Source organism: Vidua chalybeata, chromosome 23 (assembly GCF_026979565.1).
Source record: "Vidua chalybeata isolate OUT-0048 chromosome 23, bVidCha1 merged haplotype, whole genome shotgun sequence".
Classification (NCBI taxonomy): domain Eukaryota; kingdom Metazoa; phylum Chordata; class Aves; order Passeriformes; family Viduidae; genus Vidua; species Vidua chalybeata.
Genome location: NC_071552.1, coordinates 6940257 through 6965566, shown reverse-complemented (window position 1 = coordinate 6965566; position 25310 = coordinate 6940257). Strand labels below are relative to the sequence as shown.

The 25310-nt window shown below is 43.6% G+C and overlaps 1 protein-coding gene and 1 long non-coding RNA gene across 3 annotated transcripts in view; one reads left to right on the top strand and one right to left on the bottom strand.

The window, feature by feature from the left end:
• Positions 1-334: 334 nt before the first annotated feature.
• The window catches only part of ARHGAP32 (Rho GTPase activating protein 32), a 209953-nt gene continuing 184977 nt past the window's right edge, over positions 335-25310 (top strand). For both annotated transcript variants that reach the window (XM_053963433.1, XM_053963431.1), the window contains exon 1: positions 335-403. In XM_053963433.1, coding sequence (XP_053819408.1) covers positions 396-403 — 8 coding nt within the window. In that variant the 5' untranslated portion in view covers positions 335-395. The remainder of the gene's footprint in view (positions 404-25310) is intronic.
• Positions 9226-11042, bottom strand: LOC128799213 (uncharacterized). Its single transcript, XR_008434666.1, has 3 exons — positions 10916-11042; positions 9921-10041; positions 9226-9378 (listed from the first exon to the last, which is right to left on the bottom strand). It is a non-coding gene; the product is annotated as an uncharacterized LOC128799213 (long non-coding RNA).

Sequence of the window (25310 nt, the reverse complement as noted above, 5' to 3'; positions counted from 1 at the left end):
AACCCTGGCCACTGGACAATTCCCTACAACCCGGTACCCTCTATCAACCCCCATCTCTGCCCAGTTAGGCAGAAGAGCTGTCACTGCACCCTTTCACAGGAGCCAAAATTAAAGGACACTGCTGTGGAACCGCATAGAGCCTTCTCCTCGCTCTATCCCTGCGTCTGCCTGGGGCACTTAGCGAGCTCAGAGCTGAAATCACTTGAGAGCTGAATTCACCAGAGCTGAAATCACTCCAGAGTTGCTTGCTAAGTTTTCCTGTGGCTGGGAGCCGAGCCTGAGGGACCCAGACAGGCTGAACCCATCAGCCCAGTGCTACCTGGGATACCCACAGTGCTCAGGACACCCCTGAGCCCTAGGCCGCATTACAGTGTGGGTTAAAGACATGCTGGAGGATGCTCAGGTATTTTTAATTACCATGGTCTGTGCTGGCATAGAGAAACTTGGACTGGGAGAGTGGCCCCTGCACTCCAGTTAGGAGGCCTTAATTTTGAGCCTGCTTTATTCACTTACCTAAGTTCTCTCTGTTACCCAGACAAACTCAACTTCTCTGACTGTTTCTGTACAGCAGGAATGGTAGCACAGAATCTCCTGGTTGGGATAAGTGCATTTAAAAGGCTGTGGTGCTCCCATGTAGTGTGGAGATAGGGACTATAATGGGAATTGTCAGCTTTATTTCATTTTTATTGCTCCCATTGACTGTTTCCACAGGCTTGTGTGTGGGCTCTGTGCCTGTCACCATGCTGTGCTCCCAGCAGATATAGTTTCCCTTCTGCCACTGTGTTTTTTGAGATGCTGTTTCTGCCACTGTTCTGGAAAACTTGCCCAGGTTGCTTGGATGAGACCGAAGACTTGTGATTAAAGGGAGCATCTCTGCATTAGTGCATGATCAGCATAATTTTAATATAGAATGTAAATCCTCCAAAATGTATCTCCTTTTGAGAGTGCTGCTGACTTCCTCATGTCCTCACCAGTTGGAGGAAGTGAAAGTTGTATTTTGAAGGAGATTCATCTGGAGTAACCCTGTGTTTGATTTAAAATTGCTGCACTTTGCAGAAACCTCTCATTCAACTGATGAGCTCTTTGAGAATGGGTGAAATTCTCTCTGAAAAGACAGAATTTTGTGTTTCCTCATGGGAATGATTTCATATATCATGTCTGAGGCTTGAAACATCACCCTGATTTTTCTTAAGAAGGCCATACCAAAACTATATATTTCACCTGTGCATTAAGCTTGTTTTGTTCTTGTAAAATCCAGGAAAAACAGTCAGAAGACCAGAGCAGGCATGTTTTATTAAATCTTTCATATGAGTGAGTAGGAGTTGGTCCCGTTCCTTCCTGTAATGTCAAGGATTTCAAACTGGGAACAGTTTAAGCTGAATTGAAGATTAGTAGCTGGGTCAGGATGCATGTGGATAACAATGTATCCTTTCAGAGAGAAGCAAACAGATGTCCAAGCAAAAATAATAATAAAAAATATTAAAAATTACCTTTCTTCTGCATTAGCTGCCATGAGAAGAGGGGAAGCCTACACAGGGAAAGTTTTGATCCAGAGAGAGGTACTCAGGAAGTTCAGCCATGTCCTGTTGCAGAAATAGCTCCTGTGATGGATTGGCTGTTTCCTAACTGTGTTTTCAGCAAATCTGCAATCTTGTATGAGCATTTTATAGCATTTTCTTGAGTCACCACTTGGCACGCAGTCCTCCCTTGTTTGTTTTTGAATGAATACCTTGATAGGAAGACTCTGGAGCAGGGAGGCATCAGGATTGTCATGGAAACAGAAGCTGCAGCACTGGCTTCCAGCCAGGAGGTGTGGTGATTCATGGCTTCAATGTGGGTGTCTGGAAATGAAATAAGTTCCGATTCTCAGGTGAATCAATGAAATAGTATTTGTGTTTGTGTTTTTATTTTCCCCTAGGAGGTGTTCTGAACATCTTCCCCACACATCTGGTTTTATTTCTACCATTTTAGAAGGTAGGAAGGGTGTTCCTTAAGTATATACTCAGCATCTGAGCAGTAAATACAGCTCTGTGTAGGGAATACTCACCTGCCTCTTGTTTTCATTTTAGCTTAGCCTTTAGCTTAGCCTATTCAAAAAATACGAAACCTGTAAGCTGGAATTTGGTAATGTAGCAATTTGATTTAATTCTGGGTGAGTTTGGGAACAGGTTTGTGCACTGTACATGTGAATGTGGTTTCAGTGTAGAACATGAGAATGAGGTAATTGCAGATCAGAGTTTCTAAACGTAACCTCAATTTCTACAAATAGTGTTTGTACCCACACTGAATCCCACGTTTTGTTTATATTCATATAAATATAAGGTAAGTAATTGCAGGGCACATACATAAATGTAGATGTGAACAGCAGGATTCTGCTGTGGGCACACATAGTTTGGGGCACTGCTGGTGCTGGGAATGATTGAGTGGCTCATCTCTGAGAATTGCCAGGAGGTTGAATCCTCCTCTTTAACTGCAGGATCCCTTCAGTGCTATATATGATATATTTCCAGAGCCTCATCAAATCCCTTAGTTGTATTTAATAGCACAGAAATTGAGTGGAATTTTAGCCTCACATTGCATACCCAAGATGCATATTCAGGGTTCTCTTTAAAATGAAGGAAATTTATGAATAAAGATACTTTCTGTTGTGTTCATTAGGAGGAGAATCTCTTGCTTACCTGCTTTTATTGCTTTGTTTTTAACTTGCTGCCACAGTGACCAAAGAACTGTGTTGCTCTGTTGTTTGACCTTTGTGGACTTGCGGGAGTGGATGGGTATGATATAAATTTACTTAAGCTTTGGGACAAACCTTGTGTATCAAAATTCTTCACTACTGTCTTTGAGTTGAGGGTGCCCTATCAATTAATAAGGAATCATTCCTGTCAGTAATTAAGATTGCTGAGAGGTGATTTAATACGTTTATGAATTCGAGTGCCATATTTTGTTACTGATTGCTTTTCTGTTTAAATCTTCAAGTCACAGACAGGGTGACCTTTTCCTCCATTTCTTCCTACTTAAACTTTTGCTATCAACTCTGTGGTTTAGGTGATCAGTTTTTCTTCTAATTATTTTTGTTTCAGTGGGCTGTGCTGTTCCCTAGATATCTTTTTCCTATGATCAAAGAGTTCATTTTGTTGCTGGAGCTGTGGTTTTACCTTCTGTCAGGACTGTTACAAATCCACACCTCTGAGCTCTTGGAGTAGTTCTTTCACCAGCTATTTGTCAGTGCACAGGCTTTGATGTCTGGTGTTTTGGGTTGGCTGCTGCTGAGATCATTTATCCTGGGGAGGTTTAGCAGGTTTATGGGTGCTGCTGTGAGTTCCACACCCGTGGTGTATCACTGCTCTTGAGGTTTTAAGTGCCTTCTCCAGCTGTGCATAAATGGGAGTATTCCTGTTGCCATCCCAGATGCAGTGGGGTAGAAGGTCCGGCCTGGGTGTCTCTGCTGTGGAGGAACAAGGAGCTGGTTTGCATTGCAGCAAAAATGTGATCCAGGAGGGTTTGCTTGCTTTCAACCCTCCCCCTCTGCCTTTTAGTTTTCACAAAGAAAAAGAAAAATGTTGTTCTTTCACACAATTGTTTTGTTGTATTCTAAGCCTCATTTGTTTACATCATGTGCAACTGGGAGAGATTAGGTGTGGGGGAGAGGGGAAAAGAAACCTCTGGGGCCCTTGTGAGCTCTGAAAACCATCTCTCTGTGTTTCTGAGGTGCTCTAAAATGCCTCTTCTCTAATATGAGCTGCTCTGTAGGGGTTTTCTTAATCTTCTATTAAATTTGTGGGACTATTTTTGTTTGGCTTATTTTGATTGGGTTTTTTCCCATATTTTGCTCTACTGTAGATGTTCTTCATCAGGAGGCAGAGCTGTGGGAAAAGAGGGAGATGTCCCTCTGCCTCCCTGTTTTTCCTGCACTGTGTATTTGTGTATTGACACTTCATTTGGCTGTTGTCTTTTATGAATAGTGTGGCTTTTACATCATTCCAATTGGGAACCAGTGTAGAGGAGGGGAATGAAGTAATCCTTCCTCAAAGGCATCTCTTGCTGAATTAGCGCTGTGCTTCTGCCTCACCTGGTAAAACTGCTGGCTCATACCTTCCAGGGTGAATGTCACCTGGCACCCCTGGGAAGGGTTTAATTTTACATATTTTAGAGTTGACATTGAATATTCTATGCCTTTCTTGTTTTACTCAGACTCGCCAGGATGCCCAAAGAAGCCCATGTAGAAATAGGTCCCACAGAATATCTGACAGCAGCTGAAGGAGATGTGTCTGGAGGACAGCAATGTTTTATTCTGACTGCTGAGAAAACAGAATAGCAGCACAAGCATCACTTATATTCCTATCCCTGTAGTCAGATGGGAGCAAAACTAATCAGTATTCTAAGTATGAAAGTAAATTTGGGATACAAAGTAAAAAAGGCATACAAATTATGGCAATATTTGGTTCTTTGTAGAAAATTTTGGTGATATTTGATTAACATACCTTGTTAAATGCAGACAGACAACAGAGCACATCATTCTTTTGGAGAAGAGAGCACTTAACTTTCACAGGACAAAGGGCAGGATTTGGAGGTAAAGAACGAGTTGTGTGTGTCTTGATAACCACATTTGACAGGAAAGCAGCGGTGCTGGAAGAAACTTAATGTGGACAAGTTCTTCTGCAGAGCTTTGTTTTTTTTTGTGCCTAAGGCCACTGAATCCACCTGATTCAGCTGTTCATCCCCTATGTGTGAAGCTTTTTATACTTACCTTTTATAAAACCAAATCAACAACAAAAAACCCTGAAATGTAGGTTAGGAATGGATGTGACCTAGTAGAATATTTAAAACTAGGACTCTTCAGTTGGTTTTGTGTGGGGGTTTTTATTGCTTCGGCCAAGTTGAAACCTTTTACGTTGTACGGAGTCCTGAAATTTTTCCCAAAAACGTTCCAGTCACTAGACCAGATTAATGGGGTTAGAAAACCACCTCCTCTGGTAGGATACATCTGCCCCAACATCCAGTTTAAATACTGGATGGCTGTCATCTCTAGGCTTCCTCAGTAGCTGATGCACCTCCCCAGGGTGATAAAGCTGGCCTGTCTTTAGTTCTTGCCTGAGGTTAAGATTAATTCCCCCTGAGCAGTGTGTCAGGGTTTTTGCACTGACTCTAAATGCAATCTAGGATTGAGTAGTTTGCACCTGGATTTCTTACACAAACAGTAATTGTTCAGCATCCCTATATCTCTGAACAAGGTCTGCAGGTAAAATACAACTTTTTAAACACTGCACAAAAAAAAGTTCCAGAAAAGCTACAGGATTTCAATGCTAATCAATGCTTGATTTTCTCCCAGGTCTCAGAGGAGATATTTTACCTCATCTTGAGCTCTGAGAGTCCCTTTTACCCCTCTTGAGAAGATCTGGGGGGGCTGCAGAGACTGGGATGTGATTGAAATCAGTGGTGGAATTGTTCTCCTGATCGCTGAGATTGTGTTTATTATCCAATTTTGCAATAGGTGAAGCACAACAACAAACTGCAGTTTAGCAAACAGACCCTCTTCCCCCTTTTCCTTCTATTTTTCCCTTTTCCCTCTCCCTTTTTCCTCCCTTCCCCTCCTTTTGTTCCCCTGTTTTCTCCCCCCTTTTCCTCCCCTCCCCCCCCACCTTTTTCCTCTCCTTTTTCCCATTTCCCTCTCTTTTCCTCCTTTTCCTTTCTTATTCTCCCCTGTTCTTCCCCTTTTCCTTCCCCTTCTCCCCTCTTTTTCCTCCCTTTTGACCCTGAGATCCTGTAGTCCTCATTCCTGAGCATCCTCTTCCCACGTGTCCCAGCGAGCAGACCAGGAGATGTTTGGGTGCTTTGCCCAGGAGCAGCAGGAAGGCTGTTCGCTACTGGGGCCACCTCGCTCCTTGAGAGGCATGGAATGCTTTGGAAGTGACCGTGCTTGGTACTTTTTGCTTCTCTGAATTGCGCAGGCTCCCGAGGAAGCTGGCGCAGGGAAATACAGAGGAGGAGTCTCCGGATGAGCTGGGCCTGTTGGGGCAAGAACTTGTTTTGCCTTGAAACTTAACACGAAGCTTTGGCAGAGCTGAAGATGAGAGGCAGTGGGTGAATGATGAGTGTTCAGTCATTTCTAACTTTGTGTGTATTGCTGTATCTGAGGGGCCAAAGTTCAGCCGAGATGGCTTTATAACTCCCTTGTACCGGGCAAGTGACACAAAGGTTAATCACAGGGTTGAACTTTACTTTGTGTTTATTTCCCATGCTGGGTTGGGATGCGTTTGTAGTGTCAGTGTTTGGTTGTTTGGGGTTTTCCCCCTTCAAAACTCAAGATAAAGTTGGACTTTTGGGAGAAAGGGCAGATCTTGTTAGCATTTTAAGTTGAAGTAGCAGAATTTTCCAGGAGGACTGAAGTGATACTTTACTGCTGTTGTGGTTGACTCCATTGATTTTACAATGTCTATTCTAGGATTGAGAAGCTGCACGTTTTCCTTTGTGCTTCCCTCTAAACAGCTTCTTCAAAGGAGTGAGTACATCAGAGAGCTTCAGGCACTTGAGTTACCAGGCAGCTCCAGGTACTAAAAATGGGCAGAGAACCACGTGTAGTTACTGAGAACTCAGCTGATAGACTTAGAAAGAAACTGTAAATTGAGACAAGTCAAACCAGCTCTGAACAGGCAATGCCATTGTTTGTGTTTCTGTGTTTAATGAGTGATTATTTATTTCCTGGGAGTACATTTGTGAAAGGGGAATGTTTTCCATTTTCCAGCCACAGTACAGTGATGTGGTCAGCATGGCTTGTGTTTTGGTTGGGCAAAATATGGAACTTGTCAAGAGCCACATGATCATTGGAAAAGCATGCTGTTTTTCTGTGATGTTCAAAAAGAAAGCCCCTCTGCCTTCCTTAAAAACACCTGTACTATGTTAAAGAATTAATGGCACTGCTCTTCTGTCTGTTGTCCCAGTTCTGCAATGCCATCACTGTTACATGGTATGTAAATCTCTACAGCCCAGAAAAACAGCTGAAAACTCATTTGACTTGGATGAAAAGGCATTTATGTGGGTATCAGTCTAAAGGCTGGCAAGATAAAAATCTTACCTTGGTTGAGATAAAAGGGTGGCTGGAATTCAGAACAGGTAGCACTAGTTTGGTCAACTGTCAAAAAGGCAAAACTCTGATTCAAGCTCTGAAGGCCAGTGATGTTTTTTTAATAGCTGCTGTCTTTAAAAGATGCTTTTTTCCTTGGTGGTTGCTCCTAGAAGGCCGAAATCCCCCATGCTTGTCCTTGGTGGGGGTCCTGTCCTATGACAAGCCCTGTGTTTGAGAGTGGTGCGTTGAGTGCACAAATAAGAAACAGTCAGAAATAGGAGTATTCTTTATTGTTCAGGGTAAGGAATAGCTGCCACCACAATAGGAAAAAAGGGAAACCAAAGAGGAGTAATTGAAAATGGCAATGACAGCGATTGCTGCTGGTGTAAACAATTAACGCTTTTCATTTTGGATAAAGCCCAATCATAGCATTTCCAAGAAAAGGATAATTCTGCCCCACCTTCTACCTTCTGCCCCTCTACCAGCAACCACACCAAGTATCTTGTGATGTTCCTATCTCTGGATCCTTTTTTGCTTTCCTTGGGATTTCTTTTCTTATTCCAGTGCTGTATTTCTTTCCTGATGTTTTTGTTTTATTGCTCTCTACTCCCTCTCATTTGTTTGGGGTGACACTTTTGCTGTGAGTGGATGTTTCAGTCAGCCCATGGTTACTCCCTGTCTAAGAGGGCTGATGTGGAAGCAGAAGCAGAAGGTGAACTGCCGGGACAGCTCTGGAGCTTTGGGGAAGATTCTCTCTCGTGGTTTGAAGTTGCTGCAAGGGACAAGGAAGGAACTGAGAATTAGGGCACATCTGAGGTCATGCAGCTGTTTCTGCCCTGGCTCTCATTGAATCATTTATTTTAATTTCTCTGCACTTGCAGTGTGCTGGAAATCCACTTACTCTGTGGAGTACCAGAGCTTGGTGCTTTTTTGTGCACATCCTCTGGCACTTTCAGGCACATCCCGGTGGTGTTTTTCCACCTAAGTGTTTCTGTGTTGCTCAGCTCAGAGCCACAGAGGTGTGGATGCTTTGGAGCCCAACCCTCTCACACTTCTGCAATGCTCTTCTGCTCATATTTTATACTCCACTGGTGAGTTTGGGCTGTGCTTGTTTCTCCTCGGCTTCGTGATGATCTTGGCTGGACATTGCCTACTCGTGTTTGAATGAATTCAAAACTTTCTGAACAGCCTTGCAAGGTGGAAGTTGCATCTGCTTTTACTGTATTTATTCATTTACTGTGGTGCTGGGAGCTCACTCTGCTCTGCAAGGAACTGTTCTAATAAGAACAAAGTTTTCTTGGAAGCCAAAAGCAAAATGCTGTCATTTAACTTGCAGAGAGGCAAAATAGTTCTGTCTGGGCTGTAGGAATGACAGTTTCCCAGGAAAAGTTAATACTTCCAAGTACTCCTAACTCTGTTTTTACGTCATCAGAGACTATTATGCTCTGTCAGCTTGAAGTTACATTATCTGAAGTGTGTCAAGTCAGAATGGTGTCATTGCTTCTATAGTCTCTCTCTTCTTGAATGTCAACCTCATTTACTACTTAATTCCATTTCCGTCACTCTTTCCATCCCTCATCTCTTTCTTGGCTTGCCGGACAGCGCTGCAAAACTATCAGACTTGCTTTCCAATTGAAGTCACTGCAGCTTAGCTCACAGCCAGGCTTTGCAGCATTAGTCAGGAAAACTTTGACAATAGCCTGTCGCTGAATTCCAAGGCAGATGTGGATGCCTGCATGGGAGGGATGTGCTGGAGAGAAATCCAAGGGTGTTTTTGTGCAGGTGCTTATACAGATAAGGGCACTGGGAGTTTTCCTTTTTTTCCTCCCTTACAAAAAAAATTCACAGGCTTATTCTTCTTTGCTCCACAAACGGCTGTCTTGTCTCAAGAGTTAACAGAGAAGTAAAACTTTCCAACAAAGGAGGGGTGCAAAGCACAGAAATGCAAGTAAAGCAGCAAAAGGGAGGTGCAAGGCAGACAGATTTACCCATTTGAAACTGTACAGTATGTCAAGTTCTGATTCAAAACCTTGTGGAGTTCTTCTGTTTTTCTTTGCCATGTTGTTTGTAAAAGGGATTTTGTGATACCTACAGCAGAGAAAATTCTGTAGCATAGATAAGAGTGCCTGGGAGGGAGGAAAAAAGAGAGGCCTGGATGTAAATGAGCAAGAGTTTATTCTTGTGGGTTTTTTCCCTTCGGGGAATGTCCACATGAGGTTCTGAAACAGAGCTTTCTTCTGTTTATTTTCACTGCTGGGATTTTGTGTGACACTGGGGGTGGCAGTGGAAGGGGAGGCTGAAAATGGTGGTGTTTTCTTGAGTAATAAAACAGGAGAGAACAGAATTGGAGATGGGAAATAAGGCCAGGTCTCACCAGATTTGGAGATCTCATTTGAGCCTAAACACAATTGTGCTTTATGTCACAGCAAAAAATCCCTAATCCAGCCAAATTCTGAAATATAAGCCTCTACTGCTGCTAAGAAAGCAAATATTAACTGCATTTTTATTAAAGGGAAGTTGAGTTTTTCAGTGTATGAAATAAAATTCTGTCTTTGTGCTAAGTTTGAGACACCATAAAAGCCTCTAAAATATTTACCTTGGAATTATGTTGGAAAGATTATTATATAGAGCCAATATACAATGTATTTTTGTCTGATGTTTGAACTTATAAATGGGTTTCTGACTTTCTTTAACTTTGAAAATTGCCCTGCTTTATTTATTTATTTTTTTTTTAGCAAGCTAGTTCATGTATTAAATTGAAATCTGTACAAATTACAGTTAATTATAGTCAGCTCAGAGTGAGGCCTAAAATAGGTTACATGCTGTTTGGAATAAAATGTGCTGAAAATTATTAAACCTGTTTGGTTGGGCCTGAAGTCCATTCTGTGGTGTTTGATCTTCCCCTGGCTGCTGCTCTCCCATCTTCCTCATGTCTGCTATGGCAGGTCTGCTGGCTGGGCAATAAAATTACAAGATTCCTTGGAAGGAAAGAAGGAGGGTGTGAGACTGTTGAGCCTTTTGTCTTTAACAAGAGAGGCTGAAATGGTTTCTCCTATTCATTTGAGACCAGCCAGAATTCTTCCTCAATGCTGTCACATTATCCAAATACCAAGGGGAAAGACATGCTATTTACTAAAACAGAAAAACAGCTAGCATTAAACTTACCAAAGTCCTTTCTTGTTCCCCCTTGGAATTGCATTTTGGGTCCTGACTTTCAGGGGACATTTGCTGTCCCCCCTGTTGGGCAGGGATGGTGGCAGAGCTGCCCAGTGAGTCAGCAGGGGCTGCTTAACCCTGTCCCAGCACAGCAGTGCCAGCTCTGTCATGGTTTTGTTTATGGATGATACACAGTCTGTGGCTGCTTGTTGTCCTTCAGCTGAATTAGTGCTTTATGCCAATTTTTATTATTCTGAATCCCACTGAATTAATTACATTAAAACAACTTCACTAGAGACCTTGAGCAAAAATTCTTTCCAGCGGCACATCTTCCTGCATTTATGTAGTGACTTAATGAATGCCTGCACACTTCCACTGTTCAGCTATTGTTTCACATTCCTGCATGTGTGTCCTTGATGGGAACTAATTTTTAGTTTAATTGTATGCAGAAATATTTATGCATTACTTTTTTTAAGCATTATTGCAGTAGGTACTTGTAAAATCATCTGCCAATAAAAACACGAGATCTAAAAGGGCACATGCAGTAGGGTCTGACCTGCAGATACACCTGGGAAGCTTTTTGAAAAGCAAATTACTTTGAAAATAACTGTGGACCTGAGCTTAGTCATTCTGCTTCCTGATCTGCAGTGGCTGCAGTGTAAGTAGAGGAGGTTTTATTCTTTAACTTGCACAAACCTGGGTGCTGTTTAAACCAAGCTCTTTTTTTCCTCCTGTTCTCTCCTCCATCACTGACCCAAATTTCTGTGTAATTGGTAACAGAATATTCAGCCAACTTCTGTGCTTAGGTAAGGCTGAGACTAAAAACCTGCTCTCAATGAGTGGTGCAGCCCTGGCACATCCTGGGGGATCTGCTGTGGCTGAGGAGGTGAAGTCACAGTTGTGCTGACTTGGTTTTGTGACTAAAGGAGGGAGCACATTTGACCTTGGGCAGCTTTCTGGAGCCATGTTGTTCGGCAAGAGGCTTTTTGTGTGGAGTTATTTTGAAGGATAAAACTGGTTCAAACTCTGTTCTTTCCTGAGATGTACTTTCTAATAGAGGTTGAGATGCACATGGAGGAACCTGAGGAACACACCCCACACCCCAGCCTTTCACTTGCGCCTGAAAGGAGGCTGATAGAGTGTGGGAGGCCTTGAGCTCCTGACTGGAGAGGGTAAAATTTCTCCCAGTCACCAGCACCAGAAGTGCATTATGAATGTTCTTCAGACTTGTCCATCCAGGGCACTAGGGGCTGGCTTTGATGTATCTCAAGTCACAGAGAAAGTTGGGCTTTGAGTTAACATTCTGTCTACCCTTGAATGATTTGGGGAACTCTGCATCACAAAAAGTAAACCATTGGAGCATTGAGGTCATTCATTATACTTTTAAGTTTTATTGAAAACTCACCAACAAAATGCATTTGTTTTCCTTTGCTGACATCATGTTCTGCTTGGAACTGCCAGAGCTCCAGGAATGGTTGGACAATGCTCTGAGGGACAGGATGGGATTGGTGGGGTTGTTGGGATGTCCGAGCAGGGCCAGGAGTTGAACTCAGTGGTCCCTGTGGGTCCCTTCCAACTAGGATATTCTGTGATTCTGTGAAAATGGGGAATACTTTCCATACTCACCAGGGCTGTAGAGCACTGTTAGTTCCTAACCAGAGCTGCCCTACCCCCTGGCTGACTGAGCTGTCGTTTCCCCTGTCTTTCCAGTAGCACTGCTGTGTTTCCTATGGATCATCACTTACCAGGCTAAGCCTGGAGGAAAAAAAAGAAGGCTTGCTGTAGGAACCAGCTCAGGTAATGAGGTGGCTGATGATGTCATCCAGTTAAAGCTTCAAAAAAAATTTATTATAAAAGATTTCCTATCCTTGAATATTTCAATCTGTGGCCTTTCTTTTTATCTTGTGTCTTTTGCAGCTGTGGTTTAGCAGGATCTCTGAGGAAGCAAGGGCAATCAGGACATTTTAGGTTTAAATTTCTCGCAGTGCTAAGTCTGTTGAGGTTCTCGCAGCTCAACAGGACTCTCAAGTGCGGGGTTGAACTTTGCAAGGGGTGCTTGTGCATGTCCCACTCTAAACCCATGAGCTGGTCTCTGTGAATTTGTTCAGGGACTGCATTATGGGTACATTAGCCACAGATCTACAGTTTTGCAAGAGGAGAACAAAAATTTATAGCCCCTGTTTATTTAATGGTAGGTCAAGAAACCAGTCCTGCAAATCACTTCATATTGTAGTTGCTTCAATATGGAAAATATTTCAGGGGAATGCATGCAGCATTTTTCTCTCCCTTTTTCTGTTTCTGTCTGCTGTTCTTCGAACTTGCAACACTGGAGGCCACAGAGACATTTTGTGGGGAATATCATCTCAGAAAGGAACACTTGATGGAAGAAACTTGTACAAATGAAATGCTCTCTGTAAAAGGAAATAATTCATGGCTTTTAGCTCTTTCAAACCCATCTTAACACTCCTGCTGGGTTCCTTTCATTGTGAAGTAATGCGGAGGATTAGTCAGCATCATCTAATTAGGCAGCGGCAAAGTAAAAATGGTGTTCAACAGCCTCTGCCCTGGTTCTGTTTCCATTCATGGGACTTGCCCATGGAAGCCAAGGACATCTGAGTGATGGCAATGGAAATGCTGGAGCGGCTGTGAGGTGAGGCATGCTCTAATAGGATTTCACCTCAGGAGGAAATCCAAGGTCATCCTCTGCATTTTCTGTACCAGAACAGTCATCCTGTGGTCTGAGTGAGTCTGCAGGTAACTGCAGCACCTCCTTGTTCCTTAATAGCTCTGGTGATGTCAGACCTTTAATTCTGCTCCATCCTGCTGGAAAAGACAGGAGTGAGAGTTGCTGGGCCGAATTTCCTTCCTATTTCTATAGGTCTGTGCTCTTTCAGTCTGCATATTGGATTGTCTTGTGATGTATCTGTGTCTGAATTCCTTTAAAATGTGCTTTGCAGCAGTACCTGGAAGGCCTGAAATGGGAGAGCTCACCTTGAATTCTTCCAGGGTGGGCTGATGGTGGAGTCCCAGCATCCAAGAAAATTGTATTTTACACTATAACACATAGGAAGCAGGAGAAATGGTTTGTTGAGGGAGGGTTCTCTTGGCCTTTCGCTTCACAGCAGCACTTCAGCACGTGGTTAGCTGCACTGAAGGGCTCCCAGTGACCCCGGCCCTCATTGGGGAATGCTGACCCTTCAGCTCACTTGGAGCACAAACTGGATTTCACTTCTTTCTCAGTGGTTGACACAGGATTACTTACAGCTGGGGAATTGGGGAAGAAAAATTCCTCGGCCTCTTCCCAGTGAAGGTTCTTACTATGAAGCTTTGCCCACTGGAGCATTAGATCAGCAGAAAGGAAGAAACTGATCTGCTTTTAAAACAAACAACCAAAACACTTTTCTTATTAGAACATGGGAGTTATACCAGCAATGCAGTTGACACTAAATAGTTTTAAGCAGAAGATATTGCGTTGTAGATGTCGGTGAACCCAATGGGAAGAATGATGATGTCTAACTCCATTTCAGAAGGCTGAATGATTTCTTTATTATAATTATGTTATAATACATTAATATGCTATATAAAAGAGGATACTAAATACTAGATGCTACTTTCTCTAACTATCATATCTCACTAACTCTCACAACTTGTGACCCTGTTCTCCAGAGCCCAGACACAGGTGGATCCGATTGGCCATCAGGCCCAAACAATCCACCATGGTCCAACCAAGCGCTCACTCTGGGTAAACAATTCTCCAAACGCATTCCACAAGAGAAAAACAAGGAGCAGAAATAGAAATTGTTTTCTCTTTCATTTCTCTCTGTGCACCTCAGTAAAAAATCCTGAGAGAGAGAGAAATGTGCTTGCCACATATCACCGTTTTAGTATAAATTAAAAAAAAAAAAAAACCAAACAAAAACTGCATCTGCAATTCTTCTGCAGGGTCCTGCAAAAGAGAGCAAACACATCTCAAGAGAAAAACAAGGAGCAGAAATAGAAATTGTTTTCTCTTTAATTTCTCTCTGTGCACCTCAGTAAAAAATCCTGAGAGAGAGAGAAATGTGCTTGCCACAGATATTGCTGTAGATGAGGGTCATCTGCAATTAATTGACAGAGCTGGGACATGAGAGAGGACAGGATGGGAGTGAATTCTGCTTATTTCTGTCCAAACTGATTTTTTGGTCTGAAGTTGTTGATCAAATCAGCCTTATTGCTGATAGTTGATATTGATAATGAACCTATAAATTGTTCCATCGTGACTTTTTGTGACTGCCAGTTTCAGTTAAGCTGAACCCACAAACTCAGCTCCTAGTCATGTGTGGGAGGAAGGACGTGTATCCAAGACTCTCCAATTCACTGGAATGTCCATTTTGGTGTCTGTGAGTCAGTCTGGCTCTTCTGATCGTGTTACACGGAGGAGAAAAGAGGCAAAATTCCCTCCTGGTACAGCTGCTAAGGAGCTCTTGGGAGGAAAGAGCTGTTAGGAAGTGGGAACCGTGAGACTTTGGCGATGAGGTGCTGCAGCCCTGGGATGGTGTTGCCTTGATGAGGGGCATGAGGTGTAGTGGAGAGGGAGCATGTAGATGGGAATCCATGGAACTGAGAGAAGGAAGCAACCAGGGCTGAATAAAAATAAAAAAAACCAAACAACAAACCAAAAACCCAAAATGCAATTTTGAAGAAGTGAGAGAAATCCATTTACCTTTACACATTATAGAAAGACTGAGTCTGGAGAAATTACTTTTCCCTGCCTCCCACACCCCCTCAGGAACACCATCTGCAAGTGTTTCTCTTTTCCAGTCTAAGGAGTACCAGAGGAGAGTAGAGCTGTTTTTTCCCAGACTTTAAGTGGGAGATCTCCAGGGACACGCCTACCAACTTTCCAGCCAAGCTTCACTGCTTTCTTCCTTATTTTTCTTATTTTAAATTAATATCCTCAATATAATAATAAAAGCAACATAACAATTTACTTAGGGACTGCAGTAAAAAAAAATGACTGTGTGACATGACTGCCCACTGAAGACACCTTTGAAATTATGTTCTGAATGCAGATGAGGTTTGGATCTTCCCATTCTCTCTGCTTTTGCAGGGCTGGGCATATGGCAGTGTCAGGTGGGATCAGGGTGACAGTTTCTGGTCCAGCAGTTCCCCTTTGTGCCCACCCCAGATCCCCATGGCAGTTCTGAGCATTCCAAACCTCTTGTATCACCTTGTCTTTACAGCCCTGTCACCAACTGGGGATGAATTCTAGGAAGAGATCTTATTTTCACAGTGTTTTCCTATTGTTTTTTGAAGGGAAGGTGGAAGAGGAACCTTGTGTGAGGCATTTGTAAGGTGAGCCATGTCTGTATAAAGAGAAGTGCTGAGCACATCAGATAAGCTGCAGCAGAAATTCTTCAGAGGCAGGAGAGCTGCCTTGGTGAAATGATCACAGAATTGTGAAGCCTGTCCTTTCTGGCTGCTGCCATGGGGACCTGCACATCAGTTTGTCCTCCCCCCAATCCCCCTTCAAGTGCAGGTTCATTTAACATGGTAATTAATTCATTTTAGACCCTTGAAGTCTGAGCAGAGAGCACAAGGGGTGGGGATGGCTGCAGCAGAGCTGGGGGTGCTGCACAGGGACTGAGCTGTGCCAGGAGGGAAAGGGTGTCCTGGCTTCTCGGAGCTGATGCAGGGATTGTCACCTCATTTCTACCTGTGCCTTCACTCAGGATGGGTTTGGAAGTCCATGGTGTTTTTCCAGTTTCCAATGATTTGCAGACTAGAGTAGGACAGTCCTTGACTTCCTTGGCAGTGCTGTCTGCAGCAGAGACACCTGGCAGTGTTTGGGCCTCTTCACTCAGGGTTATTTGAGCACACACAGCCTCTCTCCTCTCCTCTGCAGTTCAGAGTACTGGGAACAGCTCAGCAAATCCATCTTCAGAAGCCTCAGTTTGATCTCTTCCAGAGCACTGAAAGCCTCAAGTTGTCATTGTGAAACTGACTTTGCCCAAGAAATCAGATACAGACTGTTTTACCTGCAGAGTGTCTGATCTCTGTACCTCATCCCACTGTGCTCTTGAGCAGGTGAAATCCCATGGTGATGGATTTCACCACGGTGACAGAATCTATTTGTGATGTAATTCCCAAGTTTTTGTGTTCTCACTTAATTTGTCACTCAGTCTTTATTTCAGTCATCTTGGATGTACACTGGCATAAAGCAAGCGTAAGGTAAGCTGGTCCTTAAGGAAAAGGAAGATTCAGGGTAGTACAAATCCAGGCAGAGTTGGATCTTCACTTATTTCCATGGGGAGGACCTGGTAATGCCTGTGCAGTTCCTTTTCTCCAAAGCTTCACTTGCTCCGGGTCAGCTGCCTCCATGTGACCTGTCAAGGTTTGTTTTCAGCCATTCATCCTTAATCACTGGGGAAATTGATCAGGGTGTTGTGAGTAAGTGAGGGTTCCAAAAATCTCCCTCCTGCACAGAACTGCAGTTAATGGACTTTAAAAATAAGCAGTGACAGTCTGGCAGGTAGCTGCTTGTTCAGGAAGTCACACACTTGACTTTAACTGAGAATTTAACTGAATCCACCCAAAGTGAATTGGGCAGGAGTCCAGAAACTCAGTCACAGCCAAGGTGTCCCACCAGCACTTCTCAGGAGTGCCATGGCCGGGTGTCTGCTTTGGTGCTCACTGCATTTCAGCTCCAGGATGGCTTTCTTCCCCGTCTCCTTTCCCTCCAGACTTCACACCATGTTGGGTGCTTTGCTAACAGCTCTTGAAGAGCCTGATTGCCTCAATAATCTCATCAAGGAGGAACAGAGAGATACTTTCCCTTTAGTCTTTCAATAAAAAAAAGAGGAGCCTGTCTCACTATTTATTGCTGGGCTCCCTTTGGGTTTTTTAACTAGGCCAGCAGTAAAAATGGAAGTGAAGATCCCAGAAATTTCTTTTTGATTAGATGCAAGTTTGAAGAACAATGTGCAAGGGAGAAGGTGGAGGAACACAGGCTGCTAAGGATGCTGGAAAACACTGAAATAATAAATTTGGGTCTTCAGATGCCACATAAAGCAGAAGCTTGTGGCTCCAAATATGAAAACAAAATTAGTCTCTCAGTAATGTGGGCTTTTTTTATTACTTTATTGGGTCTTTCTTTTTGTTTTGGCTTATGTTAAAGTGGCATTTCAAGCCTCTGTTGGAATGCATGGACTATATATTGCTTAATTGCATCAGCCTTTTTGTAAAGAAGGGCTGGGAGAAAAGCAATGTTTTCTCCTTTTTGCAAGATCTAGTTTATTTTTTTCCCTCTCCTTCTTCCTTTGTTTTCTTTTTCCTGTAGGAGTGTCACGATATTCAACAATGATTAAAACATATTGAACCTTACAGAAAAGTAATTTGAAAATTCGGATCATTTTTAAAAAGATTCTTATTTACATGCACTGTGAGACACCCAGGAGAAATTTTAAGGAGATGGTTACTGGCTGAAATATTCAATAGGATTATTTATTTGATGATTATTAATAATTATTATTACTTTTATTGTAACTATTGTTTCTAAACCCCTTGCATCTAGATCAAGTCACAAGAAAGAGCAGAACCTCTGTCCAGCACTAAATGTGGGTTTGACTTTCATTGTTGACAACAGTAAGTTTGGCATGAAGAGAGAGGCTGAATTTATATGATGCAATAATTCTGGAGGAGCAGAGCAGGAATTCCATCTATTTCATTGTGACCAGGAATGTGATTCAAATTAATTCTCCAGAATGTGATTACTTGTAGTACTCTCATATATACAGCCCACCTAAAAGGGCTAAATTAAATACTGCATTGCTTGACAGGAAATCCCTAAAGGTTTTGAGATCTGTGGCTGAATCAGTCCTTATTGTGTCCCATGCCCAGGAATCCAGTCCCAGCAAGGATAACATTTGCATTAGTCTGCTTTAAAAGCTTTAGTTTAGATAAAAGGGAAATCCTGTGCCAGTAGATGGGCTGTGTGACAGGACTGAAGGCAGACAAGGCTGATGCACCACGTTGGCTCGTGTACACAGCACTTTGTGCACCTTCCCCAGGGAAAACACTGCCTGGCACAACTCGGGTGATCCAGGATTCTGTGCCAGCCCTGCAACTGCAGCTCCTTCCCTGGAGCTGGGCTGGGCTCCTGTGCTTTGTCCTGGCAGGCAGCGAGTCCTCGGCTGCACCAGAGTCTGAGCTCAGCTCTGCTATTGCCTTCGAACTGAGAAAACCTCCAAAACCTCCAAACCTCTTTTCAATCTCCAAAGGGGCTCAAACATTACTTTTGCTGCCCCAGAAATGTTCTTGCAGTAGATTTTGTTAAGAAACAGGTGACCAGCAGGTGTTTGGTAAGAAACGTGTGACCAGCAGGAGCAGGGAGGTCATTCTCCCCCTGTACTTGGCGCTGGTGAGGCTGTACCTTGAGTGCTGTGTCCAGTTCTGGCCCCTCAGTTTGGGAAGGACGTTGAGATGTCCAGAGGAGGGCAACGAGGCTGGGGAGGGGCTTGGAACACAAACTCTCTGAGGAACGTTTGAAGGAACTGGGGCTGTTTAGCCTGGAGAAGAGGAGGCTCAGAGGTGACCTCATTGCTCTCTACAACTCCCTGAAGGGAGGCTGTAGACAGGTGGGGTCGGTCTCTTCCACTGGGCAGCACTGACAGAACAAGATGACACAGTCTCAAGCTGTGTCAGGGAATGTATAGGTTGGATATTAGGGAAAAAAATTTCACTGAAAGAATAATAAAGTACTGGAATTGTCTTCCCAGGGAGGTGGTAGAATCACCATCTCTGGATGTGTTTAAAAAAAGAGTGGACATGGCACTTCATGCCGTCGTCTAGTTGAGGTGTTAGGGCATAGGTTGGACTTGATGATCTTGGAGGTCTCTTCCAACCTCATTATTCTGTGATTCTGTGATATTGCTGAATGCATCAAATGCATCAGTTTGTCTACTGTATAGGAACTTAAATCAGGACTATTTGTAGCCACTTTCCTTCTTCACCTGTCTTTCTCCTGCCTGTGATGGTAAAATTATGCCAAGTGATTTTTATTTTGTCTTCTTTGTAATAAATGTTTCTCTGATTTTTCTACTTTGGAAGCAATGCTGGGAAATCATTCGGGCATCAGGCACTGGGATTGAGATTGTTGAGGAACATGACTTACTGGTTTCAAACTTCTGCCTAAAGATGTATTTGGAAGCAATTTTGGTTAGTGATGACCCTTCCAAAATCCTATTCTAGGTATGAAATGTAAGTTCTGTTCCTGTGTGGAACTTCAGATTGTGGCACATGGTTTGTTTAGAATTAACTTTGTAGCAGGGAGCTGTGGCTCTCCATCCTGGGAACTGATCAGGAATGGTTTGTGTTGGGGGGGCCCTTAAAGCCCATCTCATTGCACCCCAGCCATGGGCAGGGACACCTTCCACAAGCCCAAGGCTGCTCCAAGTCCTGTCCAGCCTGGCCTTGGACACTTCCAGGGATGGGGTGGCCACAGCTTCTCTGGGTGAAATAGACACATAAAAGGCAACTGTGTACTCTGGGAGAGAGAACTTGTCCCAGAAGTGTCAAGGAAGGAAAAGGCATCTGGATGTGCTGGTTCACAAGGGTGTGGGGTTGCACTTAGGGAACCTGCCTAGTTGCATTTTTCCATAAATTACAGTGCTTCAGCATGCCCAAACTTTTCTTTCTGCAGTCTCTGCTCTCCATTTAGAGGCAAATTTTCTAATACTTTTAGCTTCCACTATTGTTTAGGTTACTTGTTTCTTTCAATCTCTTTTTAAAAAATGTTTTCTCCTTTTTTCTTTTCTCCCCTCAGTTTGTCTTCCACCCCTTCTCATTCACTCTCAAAGCCTCTCTTACTGAAAATCCTTTTCTCCGCCTTTTTTGCGTCTTGTAGGTTACTTTGTCATGGGGTGGGAGTGAGGGACAGCAAGAAAAAAACTTTGCAATCTTTAGATCTTTATTAAAACCACTCTTGGTAAGACTTAACATTTTTAGAAATATTTTTCCCTAAATAACCATCACTTTCAATGCTCACTTCTCTAGTGAGAAAGGCATTTTGAGTCCCTTTCATCTTCATAATCTTCATTTAAATGCAGCCTGTTGAACTCTAAGAGTGATAATTGGACATGCAGTTTACTAGTTCTGGAATGCTGGGTGTTAGGCACTAACAGAATTGGAATGACATCAGCTGTGAGTCCTCCTATTTGATCTGGAAAAGATGTGTCTGAGCTTTTCGGTAGTGATTTAAAGTGACGAGGATGGTCTTGTTTTTAATTTGCAAATATTGGGCCCTCTTGCAGGTAAGCCCTGTATATAACCTATGTATAAGTTTATATATTGAAAGCAAATCGATAAGCAAAAGCTGATCATTTGGAGAGCCTGCAGTGAGCATTAGAAGCTTGAGAAATAAATGTGTTCTATTTGTTCTATATGTGGTGCAATGAGTAGAGTTTAAATTTTCTTTGAGATCTTCTTTCAATAACACCTTGATTTTCTTAAGCTTACTGCATATGTTTAGGATTTTTTTCTAATTTCATTTGTAAAATTATTCTTTGTTTTCCAGATAATAAAACAGAAAAAGGGCTGTTACTTCCGCTGCAGATCAGAGGCCCTTAGCAGAGGCACAAGCTCTGCCACCAGTTCTAGTTCACAACTGCAGCCCTTAGGCTGAAGTTTCTGAAGTTGTCAGAAACATCCAAGTAATCACCTCATGTTCTTGAAATGTATCTGGTACTTCCCAAGATTCATCTCTGAGGAGTTGTTGGCAGTGTTTGTTTTCATGCTGGAAATATGAATATATTTAACAGTTGCATCATAGCACTGATCCTTTTAAACAAGTTTCAGAAGTCCCCCATGGAGTGGTCACAGAATCGCAGGATCAGGTTGGATCTAGGCTGGAAAAGCTCTCCCAGGCCATCGAGTCCATCCTGTGCCCGATCCCCACCTTGTCACCAGCCCAGAGCACTGAGTGGCTGTCCTGGTTTGATGGTGCCACGTCCAGGCCTTCCTTGAACAGCTGCAGGGATGGGGACTTCACCACGTCCCTGGGCAGCCCCTTCCAGTGTTTAACAACCTTTCCCATGAAGAAATTCTCTCACCCCCTGCTTTTGGGTGTTGGTGTCAGTGGGGTTGTTCTAGTGGTGCTTTTGACCCAGGGTAAATGTCCATCTCCATGGTCAAGCTTGAAGATGTATTTATGTTTGAAGACATATTTATCTTTGAGGGCGGTGTAGAATTTTTCATCTGATGCTTTTATTTGTATTCAAAGAGCAGTCTCTAAATATGTTGTGGCGAATGTGCACTTTTTTATAAAAATACCCACCTGTAAATATTGATTACCATGACTTCTTTGCACCAAATTACAGTGTGCCTGTGCCAGGGCATGAGTCACCTGCCACCCCACGGTTGTCACCCAGGAGTCTGACACTTGTGTTTCTTTTTATAGGTTTGACTTAAACATAATGACTTACTCATTTCCCTCCGTTCCTCTTACAGAAATTGAGTCTCAATACATCTTAAAAGCCATGTGTGGATTATTGAGACTTTAAAAAGGGACAGCCTGTTCTTCCTGGAGAGAAATCAGAGGTGTTGGGTTTGAGTGGTTTCCAGTGGGACTGGAAAAATAGGCAGAAGTGATTCCAAATGATCCATGTGTGTTCCCCTGGGAGCAGTGGCCCTACTTTGCCATGTCATCATGTGCATGTACTGTGGGGAGTTGTGTCTTGCTCACAGTAGTAAGAGCTGATGGTTGGTGTAGGAGCTCTGCCGTAGTGCAGGTCTGCTCTTCAGCTGCCCATGATTTACTGAAGGCTTCTCTGCTGATGCATGATGTGCTGCTCTGCTACACTATTTACAATTATCTTATATTGGGTTGAATGAAACACTCATTTCCTTTCAGAGTCTGTGAAAAAATTTGTTACTTGTTTGGTTTCTGTGAGTGCTCAGGGGTGAGCTCAAAGGGTTTATTTTGGCTCAGCAAAATGTGCAGGAGATTGTCTGCCTTCCTTGCTGGCCCCACATGATGATTTTTCTTCCTCCTCCTTTATTGAGGAAGAGGAGTCTGTATGGGTGAGCCAGCATGGCCTGTGAGGGATGGGGAGACAGAGCTGGGATTTTGGAGACCTGACTGATACCCCACAGTAATTAACTGTGTGCCCAGACAGGTCATTTAATGCCCTATTCCTTCGTTTTTTCTCCAGCTTTTCTGTGCAGACTCCTCCGTCAGGTGAACATTTCTGCTGGAACTGTGGAGTTCAATCAATGCTGGGACTGCAGAGTTCAGTCCATGCTGGGATTCCCAGACACAACTGGAACTAACTCACTGAATGGAAAAGTGGGTTTATTTGCTTTCTTTAATGATAGTAATCACTCAGGTGGTATCTTATCCTGTATTCTCTTCTGATTTACTGACATAATTTGTCCTGAAGTTTTGATGCTGTTGAGCCCTCATGTCCATGGAGAATAGATGTGGAGATCTATTTAAAATAACTGGCAGTGGATGTCTAAGAAATCTTGTCCCTGAAAGACTGGGGGGTAAGTCTTGAGGCAAGGTTCAGGTAGTGCTTTTCAGGAAAAGCTTGTATTTAGCAGGTTATGTTGGATTCCTTCTCTTTAATCTGTGAAGAATTTGATTTATGCCAGCAGCAGTCCTTTATGAAATTATGAAAGTGAGTTTGTGAACCAGAAGAGAGGGAGGCCTGACCAGCGAGGTGGCTTTAGGGGAATGTTATATTCCCATATTTAGGATGTTACAAAGGATACAAACAAGTGTTCTCTTTAGCTCCTGGGGCTGGGTTTGTCTGCAGTCTCTTTTTTCCCTGAAGAACAGCATCCTCTCAAGCACTGTTCACAAGCCTGTAACTCCAAGCAGTCACTGAGATGTGTGTTTAAAAGTCTATGCATGACCAACTGCAGCAAGGCAGACAACACTGGACCATCCTTGTGGATCCTTTATCTTGTAGGAGGGTCTTGAATCATGATGTGGGAGCTTCAGGTTGTTTACCTGAGCTCTGGTGATTTAAGCTGTTACCATTAAATCTGTGATAACCCCTTGAGGGGTGTGTTGATTTGGCATGGCCTGGATTTTTGGTAATGGCGGGGGAGGAAAACATGGTGGGGGCACAGGGGTAGCTTCTGTGAGAAGCTGCTAGAAGCTCCCACCATGTCCGACAGAGCCAATCTCTGATGGCTCTGAGGATGGACATGCTGCTGGCCCAAGTAGAGAGGTTGGTAGCGCCTCTGGGATGACACACTTCAGAAGAAATTCAAAACGGCATGTGGGCAGTTCTTCCTGAGGGTGGGGAGGTGCCGTGGCCGTCAGCGCGGCCTGCGGCAAGCCGTGCCTGCCTGGCCGTCCCAGCCACGGGCAGGGCCGGTGCCAGCGGCTTCTCCTTCCCAGCTCCTGTGTGAGGAGAGGCATTGAACAGCGCCATGGCGGCTGCTGCCCACGCCATGCTGATGGGGCCATGTGGCCAGTGGCAAAAACGTGGCAGGCGACTCCCCTATGCAGAACTTGGATGAAATCATCCTCTTGGTGCTGTGGGATCTGCAAGAATCTTTGAATTAGTGGAACTGGTTGGCAATGGTACCTACGAGCAGCAGTTTTTCTTCAAGTCAGAGAAGAGGAGAAAGTGAGGACGTGTGAGGGAAACAACATGGCGGCACCAAGGTCAGTGGAAAAAGAGGGGGAGGAAGTGCTCCAAAGCGCCGGAGCTGAGATTCCTCTGCAGGCCATGGTGAGAGCTACGGTAAAACAAACTGTCTGTCCCCTTGTAATGCATGAGGTCCACGGGGGATGCAGAGATCCACTCACAGCCCGTGGGAAAAGTGCTCCCACTGGAGCGGGTGGATGCTGGAGAAAGCTGTGATCCAGTGGGAGACCCAAATGAAGAGAGAAGGCTCCTGCTCCCAGAAATAGACAGAGAAGGCCCTTGCACCCAAACTAGAGCAGCCTAGCCTTAAAAGACTGCACCCTGTGGATGAGTGACCCACACCACAACAGTTTTGGGAAGACTGTTTGCCCGTGGGAGGGACCCCATGGCATAGCAGAGGAAAGACTCCCGGCCCCGAGTGAACAGAAGATCTTGAGTGATGAACTGACCAAAAGCCCCATGCGCTTGTCTCCCTGTGCTGTCGGTGGGAAAGAGGTCAGAGCAAGGGAGAAGAAAGATGTTTTAAAGGTTTATTTTACTTCTCATTATTCTCCTCTGACTCTCTTAATAAGAAATTGACTTTATACCTTTAAATTTGAACCTGTTTTGCCTTTAGAATGTTTTCTCTAGTCCTTATTTCAACTCATGAGCCCTTCATTCATTTTTTCCCCTCCGCTGCTCAGCTGTAGCAGAAGACAGTAAGCATACAACTTTCATGGGTCCCTGGCATTTGGCCAATGTCAAACCACAACGGGGGAAAGGAATGGTAATAATTGTAAACATACCACCTTTTTCTGAGTGAAATATGTCCAGTATTTGTTAAAAAGAGTATTGCATGTGTGTAAAATACTGGGTTTCACCCATAACTAAATGATCAACTGCTACATTGTGTGAATATGGTGTGTAAAGGGCTGTGCTTAAAGTAAAACCCAGCCTTGCTGCAGAGCTGTGAGCATGAAGGCAAATAGCACATGAAATCCTCAGTTCATTCCAGTTACTGAGAAAATGCTTTAAATCTATTTTCCAGTTTGTATTTAATTTTAGTTACGTGTGGATGTGGGGCTGTCTAGAAGTGTTACGCTGTGGAGATAGAAGAGACTGGCTTTTAAACTGCTGTTTTTATACCTTGTGTGCCCATTACATCCTGGAAACTTAATGTGGAAGCAGCTTTTTAGCCTGGTGGGGATAATTCCCAGCTTTTTATCTTGGTGTGGACAATTCCCAGCTTTCCTGCTGCATGTTCAGCAGGGCTGGTTTGGGGGCCAGGTGGTCAGGGCTGCCCCAGCCTTGCAGTGTGAACAAGCCTGGCTGAGCTCTCCTGACTCTGGGGTAAATTACACTGAGCACACTTTGGGTTTTATTTCCCAGACCTATTTTTGGAACATCTTACAGCTCACTTTTCTAGTAGATGTTTTCAACAGCTTCTGTTATTCCCTTTCCCACCAAACCAA